Source organism: Diabrotica virgifera, chromosome 2, assembly GCF_917563875.1.
Source record: "Diabrotica virgifera virgifera chromosome 2, PGI_DIABVI_V3a".
NCBI lineage: Eukaryota > Metazoa > Arthropoda > Insecta > Coleoptera > Chrysomelidae > Diabrotica > Diabrotica virgifera.
In genome coordinates this window covers 111,711,195-111,723,213 of record NC_065444.1, presented here as the reverse complement: position 1 = coordinate 111,723,213, position 12,019 = coordinate 111,711,195, and the positions used below count along the sequence as shown (strand labels likewise).

The 12,019-nt window shown below is 32.6% G+C and overlaps 1 protein-coding gene across 1 annotated transcript in view; it reads left to right on the top strand.

Moving 5' to 3' along the window:
- The window catches only part of LOC114329690 (uncharacterized), a 40,246-nt gene extending 28,487 nt beyond the window's left edge, over window positions 1-11,759 (top strand). Inside the window, exon 3 of the mRNA XM_028278877.2 lies at window positions 11,486-11,759. Within this exon, the coding sequence (XP_028134678.2) occupies window positions 11,486-11,583 (98 nt within the window). The 3' untranslated portion in view covers window positions 11,584-11,759. The remainder of the gene's footprint in view (window positions 1-11,485) is intronic.
- Window positions 11,760-12,019: the final 260 nt, after the last annotated feature.

The following is a 12,019-nucleotide window of genomic DNA, read 5'->3' as shown; positions in this document are numbered from 1 at the left end:
TACCGGCCATCTGGTTACTGATACAGGTTGCGTTCATTACTGCGCAGCACACTTGTACAGGTAAACATATCGAATTTAAAATTATTGTAAGTCGAAAAAATTTTTGTCATTACTTTTTAAACATTATTAGAAATATGAACTGTAATTGCCAGACATTTCTGTGGTTTAAAAAGTAATGACAAAATATTTTTCGTTCTAAAATAATTTAAATTCAATATAGGGGGTGATTGATGAGTGTGATAAAGCTCAGTAGATCCGCTATAGTAATAGATAGCAATAAAAGTTAATAATAAAACTTGTGGCCAACTTTCAGCTTCACATTACGAAATTAGTTAGATTGTTACAGGGTGTTCGATAACATAGTAGCAGACCAAACTTATGGTTTTTTAAATGGAGCACCCTATATTTTATTTTATATTCGAAATCCTGTTAACTTCCCCATCACAAAAATTTAAAGGTTTGTTAAGTTATATAGGGCTTCTACAAACTTATAACCAATTTTTTATGAAAATTGTAACAAGTTCAGCTCCCTGTATGAATAAAAAAAGCACAACAGCGATGGTTTATTGGTGCCATATTTTTTTGTTGATTGTGAAAATTTTTAAGAATTGTTGATATTGCTCATTTTCCTTATATCGAATACAGGGTAAGTCAAAACGCAAGTACATTCTTTTCTCAGAAATTTTAAATGGATCACCCTGTATTTTATATTACTATCGAAAAATATCATTTGTGTTTACCTGTACAGGTGTGCTGAGCAGTAATGAACGCAACCTGTATCAGCAGCCAGATTGCCGGTACGGTGTTCGAGGAAGCATAGGGAGCAATATATGAAAGAATTAGCCGTCTTAAAATGATTTCTCGAAAACGACAAAAAGACCATAGTCTAAGGACAATAGTTAATAGGACTGCCGTCAATAGGACTGATTTCTAAATTACATGTCAGTACAACGCCAAGGATTATAACCCAACCTACTAAAAGCACAAGCCGATTGTAGATCCTAGCTTGCTACGCACACGCGGTACGAATAGATTATGATAAGTTTATGGATATGTACTGATGTGATCTTGATTATTGATATGAGATAATATTCTTATATGTTACTTAATTTAATCAATGTATTAATACTAATCCAATTAATTAACCAGATCACATATCAATATGTTTTCAATCTCAGGGCGAATTATAAATTAATTACTTACTTCCGTGGCTTCTAAATATTTCTTAATGGTTCCTAATCGGGATAGAAAAGAAAAGAGTAAAAAAAAATACACATATGGGTTACAATTATAATCAAAATATTTTTTATTTTATTTAAAAGGCAACCAATGCTTAATATTTGCTATTTCTTATTATTCTTAAACATAACATTTACAAATGGGAATCTTATTTCCTTTTGGTTTTCAATTGAAAGTTTTTATTAACATTTAACTATTAGGAGTTATTAGGAACAACTCTATTTAAGTTTGATGAAGCTTTTCTGATATTATTGATTATGTTATTCAATTTTTTATGTGGAATTTAATACGAAAAACCCATACATTCATGTCCAAACAAATGAGACTGACCTTTTCCTGGTGAACTGAAAATGTCCTCACACAAAACCCTTTCCTGCTATCCTTGGCTGCGATCAAACCTCGTCCTGGCTTCCAGTGATGTTCTCCTTTGAAAAACTAGCTCGAATAGCTCTCGTTCCTGCTTTTGTCGTGATGCTGTGTTCTACCTTTTTCGAAACTGCTATCAGCTACCGGGACACTCTGGGCTCAAGGAGGTTCTTTTACTCTCGACCTGGCCTACTTCTCGTTCCACGATAGATACTCCACACTCACGGAACTACACCGGCTTTCTCACTCCTCGAACACTACCGTCTACTACTCGACTTCACTTCTCCACAGCTCAAAACATTCTGCTCTCACTTTGTCATTCATTCCCCTCCTTTCTAAATATCCCTTCCAAATTCACAAATCAATCTTCCACCACCAACTCTCATTCGTAATATTTCTCAAAACCAATTTTTAATCTTTCTAAATATGCTTAATGGATTTCAAAAGAAAATATTTAATTCCCATTCTAAAATACTTTCTAACTATTTACAAATTTTAATGACCTATTCTCTCTTTCAAATGAGTCTTATTTAGCATAGGCTAATGATCGAAACCTTCCGCGAAAAACGATAATGAACTATCATCTATTTCACTGAGTTTTATTTAGCATAGGCTAATGATCGACCTTCCGCGAAGAAACGATAATGGTACGCGTCATTCACTTTGTTTATTCTAAGCACATTGTTCCGAGTTTCGTACGCTTATTCTAATCACTTCTTAAAATTAAATATAACAATTTGTTGTATACAGGTTGTTCTAAATTTATATGCCCGTGGTTGAGAAAATTGAAAATATTTTATATTAAATTGAATTTTGTTTATAATTATCAAATTTTAATTTTCATATCAAATAGAAATATAACAGTACCTACTTAAAACATATAATTTCACCTAAAATACATCAAAATTTGAATAATATATTATTGTGCTGTAATATAGGTGTACTGAATTTGCTCAGCCGAGATTCACTTTGACACATTCGGAATAGGAAACATACAGCACAAAAATTCCTACCTCACACTATTAACTGCTCAAATCTACTTATCTTTCACCAAAAAAAGAAGAATTATATTAGAAATAGTGGGAGTGTATACTAAACCCATAAAATTTTGTGGAATTTATTTCTACAAAATATTTTTATTTTGAACAATAAATAGTTTTCTTATTTGATATCAATACATTATAATGGTGTAAATAAATAATTACTGATTGGCGTAAGGTTTATATTATTGGTGTCTCTTTACCATTAATAATATTGGCTAAGAACAGGTATCTTTGGTTGTGTACTAATTTACAGTCACGTCTAGCAACCTAACTTCCCAAAAAATAAATTACCAACGTCACTAGACAGTTGTGTCTTGGCTGAGAGAATCCAGTATAGGTACATTAACATCTTCAGCCAGTCATAATTATTGTCGCAGATCTTTACATAATTATATGAAACTTCGTAAAAAGTCATGTAATAGATTAGTCAGTATTAATCAAATCTGACGTAAAAAGATATTTTCATAAATGTTAGTTGTCAGTATTGATCAATATTCCATGTAAATAAGTTGTTTTTATAAATGATAAAGATTTCAATCTACTAACATGACTTTTTACGAAGTTTCATATAATTATATAAAGATCTGCGACGATCGGCGAATTGAAAGAGTCAATGTACCCTATATTTAGTGTGACCAACTAGCCCTAAAAATCCGGGACATGGCCAGAATTACGAAGTCGTGTCCCGGCGTCCCGGACAAGGCTTCCGGGCCATCCGAATTTTCAACCTTTAGTGTGCTTTAGGTAAAATTCTATTTTGAAATTTTGAATACGTTATTCTTCTAAGAATTCACATCAAATTGATTTGGTGGGATGAAAAAAAGTGGACAATTTCTAGAGTGTAATACTTATACTACATCCAAAACGCATGCATTTTATATCGTGGTATTATAGTTCTACGAAAACTAAAACGGTGGACTCTTTTTCGTTTCTGTATTTTAATTATCGTCTTCTGAAAAAAAAAATGGCCCGATTTTCATTAAAAAGTCCCGGATTTCAGGTATTTTTTTCAGCCTTGTCCCGGATTCGGCTGAATTGGAGTTGGTCACACTACCTATATTACATATATAAAATTATTAAAATTTTGATATATTTTAGGTGAAAATATCGAAAAGATCCAAAGTGTGATGCCTGGAGAAATCGGACAGAAGATAATATGGGACTACTGATGAGGGGGAAAAGACCTCCGAAACCGGTATAGACTCTTCCTGCACTCTCCGATTTAACCAGAGTATTATGCAGCTGCTGCATTTTCGTGTTACAAAGAAATTGAAAATGTTTATACATTTTTGATTCATTTACTCTTTTGCAGGGGTGTTAAGGAATCTTTCTGTTGGAACTTTTACCACGCTGAGCAGATGAGTTGTGAATTATTTAAAATTCTCTCATCTTAATTTCCTCGGCATCCTGTTTGATTTATAAATTTTGAAAATCTCAGGAGGTGTAACCAAAGAAAGTAATCCACCTGTTGTCAATCTGATGCTATGGGAACAATATTTATTTTCGTTTTCTGTGCTACTTCGATTAATAACTTACTTTGAAATTATATATTTTAAGTACATATACATAAATTTATATTGTTCGTCCGCTATAACTTTCCCATGCGTCACGATTCATTTTCAAACAAATAAGTCAAAACATAAAGTGAAACGAACGTCGATGTGTATATAGGGTGAGGCAGATAACTGGCCTATTAGAAATATCTCGAGAACTAAAGGCAACAGAATCATGAAAATTGGAATAAAGGGGTTTTGAGGAATGATCTATTAAATGAAAATATTTTCATCTCTTTGCAACTTCCGTTTATACCAGAAGTTGCTTATAACTTTTTTTTAATTGGACACCCTGTATATTTTTACATTTTTGGATTCTCCTTAATATTTTCTTTCTTAAAATATGAGATATTGTAATACTATACAGGGTATTTTAAAAGATATTTACGTTTTTTTATTAATTTCGTAGCAACATTCACACCCTGTAGAATTGTAATAGTTTGGGTACATTCCATGTCAAATCACTCAGACAAAAATATTTGGATCTCCGATTTGTCTGAAAATTGGTATATAGCTTCTGCGGAACGTAAAAATAAGATATTTAAGGTCAAAAAATCTTCTTCTTCTTTTTTCTCAAAATGTTATTTTATGCGATTTTACAGTGATTTGGTGTTTATTTAAACAAATTTGCATTTTCTGTCGTAAAGTATCAGTGAAAAACATAATATTTTAATAGAAAGGACTCAAAAATGTCATTGTATGGCATTATAACAAGTTATTTTGAATCAAAACAAGTTTTTGATCAAATTTTATAGTATAAAAAACGTTAAAATACATTTTTACATTTTCCTCCATTCCCAAAATACATCATCATCGATTTGGCTGAAAATTAGCCGACAGATAGCCAAAAGATAGGACTTTAAGTGGTTAGAAGGATTTGAATTATATTATAATACCAAAAAAGTTACATGCAGTAATATCAGACTCAAAAGTATAATATTAGTCCAGTCGGGAGTCGGGATAGCATTTGACCTTGAATGCCGAGCTGCCCAAAATTTTATATTTCTGATCTTTAGGGGAGTCAATAGTAGCCTAAATTTAAAATCACGAATGAATTCCTCCGTTACGTTAGCCGCCATCTTGATTTTAAAGGAGAACTTGTTTTGCTCAATACCTCCGCCATTTTTAACTTTTCGACAAAAATGGTAGGAACTGAAATTATTCCAAATAAATCATATTTGCAATTATTACAATTTCTTTTTAACAATTTTTGTCTCGAGGTCGATATTTTCGAGTTAATTGTACTTACAGTTGACGCCTATATTTTTGACCATAATATTGCATGTAACTTTTTTGGTATTGTAATATAATTCAAATCCTTCTTACCACTTAAAGTCCTGTGTTTTGTCTATATGTGGGCAAATTTTCAGCCAAATCGATTATAATGTATTTTGGGAATGGAGAAAAATGTAAAAAACGGTATTTTAACGTTTTCTACACTATAAAATTTGATCAAAAGCTTGTTTTGAATCAAAGTAACTTGTTAGAATGCCATATGATGACATTTTTGAGTCCCTTCTATTAAAATATTATGTTTTCCATTGATACTTTACGATAGAAAATACAAATTTGTATAAATAAACACCAAATCACTGTAAAATCGCATAAAATAACATTTTGAGAAAAAAAGAAGAAGAAGATTTTTTGACCTTAAATATCTTATTTTTACGTCCCGCAGAAGCTATATACCAATTTTCAAACAAATCGGAGGTCCAAATTTTTTTTTGCTCCAAAATTGAATGATTTGATATGGAATGACCCTTTGACATTAAAAAATCTGCTTACGTTCAAGTGATTTTTAATATAGTCCATTATTGTTAAGAATCATTATTCCAGAAAGCCTCTGCGCATCCGCTAGGAAAAATATTCTAATTCGGATTTTTTGCCCAATCTTACTCAAAAAGGACTCCTTTTAACAAATTTGCATGTTGCCAGGACCAAAAGGTGGTCAAAAATTTTTTAAACGTTTTTTTTTTGTTTGTTTCCAAAAATTATTTTTTTTGCATGGAAATTTGCATGGATTATTTATTTTTTTTAGGTTTTTTGGATCATTCCAAACAGAAAAGGTCTTTAGTGACTTTTCTCTAAAAATGATAGTTTTTGACATATAAGCGATTAAAAATTGAAAAATTGCGAAATCGGCCATTTTTAACCCTCAAAAACTATGTGAAAAACTTAAAATTTGAATGTTTTCAAGGCGGGTGGATATTCTTTAAACATCGATTGATGAAATCCAGAAGAGTTTTTTGCAATACAATATTCAAAACTCCTTTGTTTTTTAATTGCTAATCAAGCGTGCGCGACACTATTTTCCACCGTCAGTATGGTGCAAATGAAAGGAATAAATTCGTTATTTCGTAAACAGGCGACTTTACGGAAAAATCCCGAAACAGGTCGATTTTTAATTTTAAAATATGATATTGTGGCATATATGGTATACTAGTGACGTCATCCATCTGGACGTGATGACGTAATCGATGATTTTTTTAAATGAGAATAGGGGTCGTGTACTAGCTCATTTGAAAGTTTCTTCAATTTTCTATTCAGTAATATAAACATTTACATAATTATTTATACAGGTGTGGTATTATAATATCACCCTGTACAAAAGATGTTTGATTGAAAGTAAATTGTCCGCCCTTGACCAAGGCCGACGCGTGAGGTTGGAAAGTTCATTCTAATATATAAGTAAACGCCCGATGATATCATAATCATTATTATTATTGTTGTAGTAGGTCGTTACTGTTAAATGTAAACACATTGTTATGGTTAGGCTGATGGAGGTGATTGTAAATATAATGTATTTGAACCAAACAGGAGAGTTTTAATTAATTGGGACCTAGAAGGCAGTAACCACACACTTATTTACGACACAGGGTGTCCAAAATTTTTTTATTAAATTTGACAAAAAAAAAAGAAGTAGAAGGACACTCTGTATAAATAATTATGTAAATGTTTACGTTACTGAATAGAGAATTGAAGAACATTTCAAATGAGCTATCACACGACCAATGTTCTCATTTAAAAAAATCATCGATTACGTCATCACGCCCAGACGGATGACGTCACTAGTATACCATATATGCCACAATATCATAACTTAAAAATAAAAATCGACCTTGATTAGCAATTAAAAAACAAAGGAGTTTTGAAAATTTAATGGCAAAAAACTCTTCGGGATTTCATCAATCGATGTTTAAAGAATATCTACCTACCTTGGCAACATTCACATTTTCAGTTTTTCACATAGTTTTTGAGGGTTAAAAATGGCCGATTCCGCAATTTTTCAATTTTTAATCGCTTATATGTCAAAAACTATCATTTTTAGAGAAAAGTCACTAAAGACCTTTTCTGTTTGGAATGATCCAAAAAACCTAAAACAACTTTTTTCCATGCAAAAAAAATTATTTTAGGAAAAAAACAAAAAAAACGTCTAAAAGATTTTTGACCACCTTTTGGTGCTGGCAACATGCAAATTTGTTAATAGGAGTCCTTTTTGAGTAAGATTGTGCAAAAAATCCGAATAAGAATATTTTTCCTAGCGGATGCGCAGTGGCTTTCTGGACTACATTAGTATAGCTAATTTTGAAATTTTAGTATACAGGGTTGGTCGAAACTCGGAATGAATATTTCTGAGTCGGAATGAGTTTTCTTAAATAGAACATCCTGTATTTTAGTATTGAAATGAAATGATATTTCATAGTAGTTTTTTATTTTATAAGTATTCCCTATACCTAACTGCTTTAATTTGTGAGTTATTGGTGATTAAAGCTAAACATTAATTTCAACAACAAATACGTAAAATTTTATTAGGTTAACCGTGAAAATATTCAATCACAAATAATTTTTCAGAAATAAATACGTATTAATCCAGACTGATCCTTAAAATTACCAATGATGGTTTAGCTATAAAAATACCGACGTAGTTAAGATTGTTGGTGCGACTAACAATTAAGCACAAATTAAAGCAGTTAGGTATAGGGAATGCTTAGGAAATAAAAATGTACCATAAAATATAATTTCATTACAATACTAAAATACAGGGTGTTCCATTTAAGAAAACTTAAGAAAATACTCATTCCGAGTCTCGACCAACCTTGTATACTAAAATTAATAATTTAGCTATATTAATGATTCTTAACAATAGTAGACTATATTAAAAATCATTTGAACGTAAGTAAAGTTTTAGTTGTCAAACTACTACAATTCTACAGGGTGTGAATAGTGCTACGAAATTAATAAAAAACGTAATTATCTTTTAAAATACCCTGTTAACATTACAAATCCTCATATTTTAAGAAAGAAGACATCGAAGAGAATCCAAAAATGTAAAAATATACAGGGTGTCCCATTAAAAAAACGAAGTTATAACCGGAAGTTGCAAAGAGATGAAAATATTTTCATTTAATAGATCATCCTTCAAAACCTCTGTATTCCAATTTTCATGATTCTGTTGCCTTTAGTTCTCGAGATATTTCTAATAGGCCAGTTATCTGCCTCACCCTGTATACCTTTTTGTATACTGTATACTATATACTACACACATCGGCGTACGTTTCACTTTAAGTTTTGACTTAATTTGTTTAAAAATGGATCGTGACGCATGGGAAAAGTTATAGCGGACGAACAATATAATATACGAACAATATACTTACAAATCCATTCGTACCGCGTATGCGTAGAAAAGGATTTGCAATTGGCTTGTGCTTGTATTTGGTTCGGTTAAAACATACATCCAATTGAAATATGGGCTAAGAAATGGAAGATAAAGATCAACGAAGCAAAATCAGTTAACGTAGTAGTATTCACTAAATGTCACAAAGAAACACCGAATATCCTAATGCATTGGTTTCCAACCTTTTGTACCTTAATTTTTCTAACAATATGTTTTATCTTGAATGTTTTAACATTTGCAAACGAAAAATTCGCGGCGATAATTGTGGATTACGTATATTTTGCTGATTAATTTTTTTGACACATATTCTGACATTTTTGGTTTGTCTTCATCTGGATGACCCCTTGCAACAGTCTCGCGTCCCCTAGGGGGGCGCGCCCCATAGGTTGGAAAGCACTGTCCTAATTCATAACAAGAATATTCCTAAAGATGATACTGTAAAATATCTCGGATTACACCTTGACAAGGGACTAACATGGAGAACTCACATCTGGATGAAGAGGAAGCAATTAGAAATAAAATACAAAAAACACTACTGGTTACTCGGCCGAAAATCTACCTTATTTTTATATCGCAAAATATTAGTCTATAAAGCAATAATCCGGCCCATCTGGACATATGGGATTGAACTGTGGGGAACTGCAGCAGACAGCAACCTAGCAATACTGGAGCGGTTTCAATCCAAGGTTCTTCGTGCTATCACAAATGCACCGTGGTTCATTCCAAATGCAGACATTTACAGGGACTTGAAGATCGAAACAGTGAAGCAAATTATCATCAAATTCAGTGATAAATATTTCAAACGACTGGAAAAGCACCCCAACGAATTAGCAGTGATTTGATTGGATAATTTTACACAACTAAATAGACTAAAAATTAGAACTCTTCTTGACTTGCCATTTAGAACATAAGTGTTTTTAAAGTGTTTTAAGGTTTTTAAGTGAAAATAAGTGACTTAGTATAGTTATTAGTAACAAACCTACTAGGAGTTGATAGTCATTGGACTAAACCTCCTCTCACATTTGTTCGTTCAACAAAAATGCTTAGTGTTACCTCTTTTTTGTGATGTAACAGATTGTATTTAAAAACAAATAAAAAAAAGTGGTTTCGGTTTTAATCCTTGACGCTGTTCTGACATGTAAGTTGCTTTCTGTTAACTCGAGTGTAATGAACACTCGCAGCGAGTATTCTTATGGTTATGGTACATCGGGGCAGGGCCCACTTGTGAGCCCTTCAGACACTTAAACCTCCTACAGCGAGTCCATTGTATCAGCCCTATCTTACGGACCAGGTCCATAAGAACCTGGTCTTTGGCGTTTCTGGGGCCCAGGCTGCACAGGGCTCCCATGTTAGTCCCCCAGAAATTTTATGGCCTCACAGAAAGCCACAAGTTTGTTAAAAGGCAACTCCCTTACCTGGCTCGGCTGCATAGACGCCCATCTCAGGATCTGTCACCTCCGATAGGCCAATTCCGGTCACTCCCAGAGGACATATGAGGAGGTTTACTCTTTCTCGTTACATAGACGACACCGTGAGCCATCCGCCAGTCCAAGCAGATGAAGGTGCCGTCGGAGTCTAAAGTGGCCGATGAGCATACTGACCACCAGGGAGCATCTTCTAGATCTAGAAGAAGCAGTTGAACGTAAGAATTTGGATGGCCCCACTACGTGGAGCCTGGCCTGTCTCAATCCTCCTTAACTGGTTCAGGAGCCCCTCCGCAAAAGTACCTCCCTGAGACCTGGTGCCCGCAGTACTGAAGGGCCCACAAATCACAGGTTTAGGTCCCACAGGCAGAGAGGATGAGCCCCGTCTTGCTATGGCGTCAGACCATTCGTTACCTTTCACACCTGTATGTCCCGGTACCTATACCAACCTAACTCTGTTGGCCAGAGCAACATAATCCAGTGCTCTCTTACACTCAAGAACCAGCTCTGACTACTCTACTGGAATATAAAATACCAATTTACACAAGGAGAGTACTAAAAGTCAGTACTCAGTACTTGGTGTTAGTGACTCGTACAAGTTACTAGCCTCATGTAACTGAGCCTTAATTCATAATCATAGTCTTGTCTCTTTTTATCTTAATACAAAATTATAATAATATTCTAGTTTCCTCCTGATGATGCTAACAAATAATTAGCGAAATATTGAGCAATAAAGACAAAGAGTTTTATTTGCAATTAACAGACCGCATACCTGATATTCCACTACAATAATTATTATTATTGTTATTTGCGACTCGGTTGATAATCCTGCCAGTTTTGCTATACATAAAATATGAAATTAATATCAGATATTCTAGTATCATGACATCGTCCAATATATTATGTTTAAAATGGTATCTGTTAAATCAAATTTTTAATAAAGTTTCTTAAACATATACTTATTGAAACACTCTTTATATCATAGCGGAAATGACATGGCACTGTTAATTAGAAATTATAAAATTAATTTCACTACAAATATTTAATGTAATAGAGAAATAATTTTCATCTTACCGACTTATAACTAGAATATCAATAATTTAAATTTTAAAATAGTCGTTTATTTATATGATTATTTTTTTTTAATTTCAATAATTTGAACATACTTTTTATTTTAATTTTTAGTGTATACCAAGAAAAAACCTATTCCAGCTGTAAAATCTAAGCCTTCTTCTGATGTGTCAACAGTTAAACAAGTGTCCAAAGCGGAGTACGAAAATTAAACATCACTTTGAAAGCTGAGCTACTAATCATACTAAAAATCTACCAAAAATATTGTTACCAATTAAATATATATTTATTGTAGAATTGCATAGATTTTTCATTTTAAAAATAAAACTGTAAATTAATGTAAAATGCATTGTATAATATAATACTATAACAAAAAGAGTTAATACTATTATTGTTTTTACTTTGTATCCCTGATATAATGTCCTTTTAGATTGATATAGATGACTTATTTCATTGTTTTTTGGCTTAGACTTACCGTCATACTGCCATATTTAATTGTTTATATCATCCATATTTAAGCCATATGGCTTTCAATTCCTCTAGTTCCTCTAAATTTACCGGAAAATTTATCTATCCCAGATATCATAGTACGGGATCCGAATATAGGTCGACCTGCACCCATCTGTTTTCCGGATGAAACATTTTTTT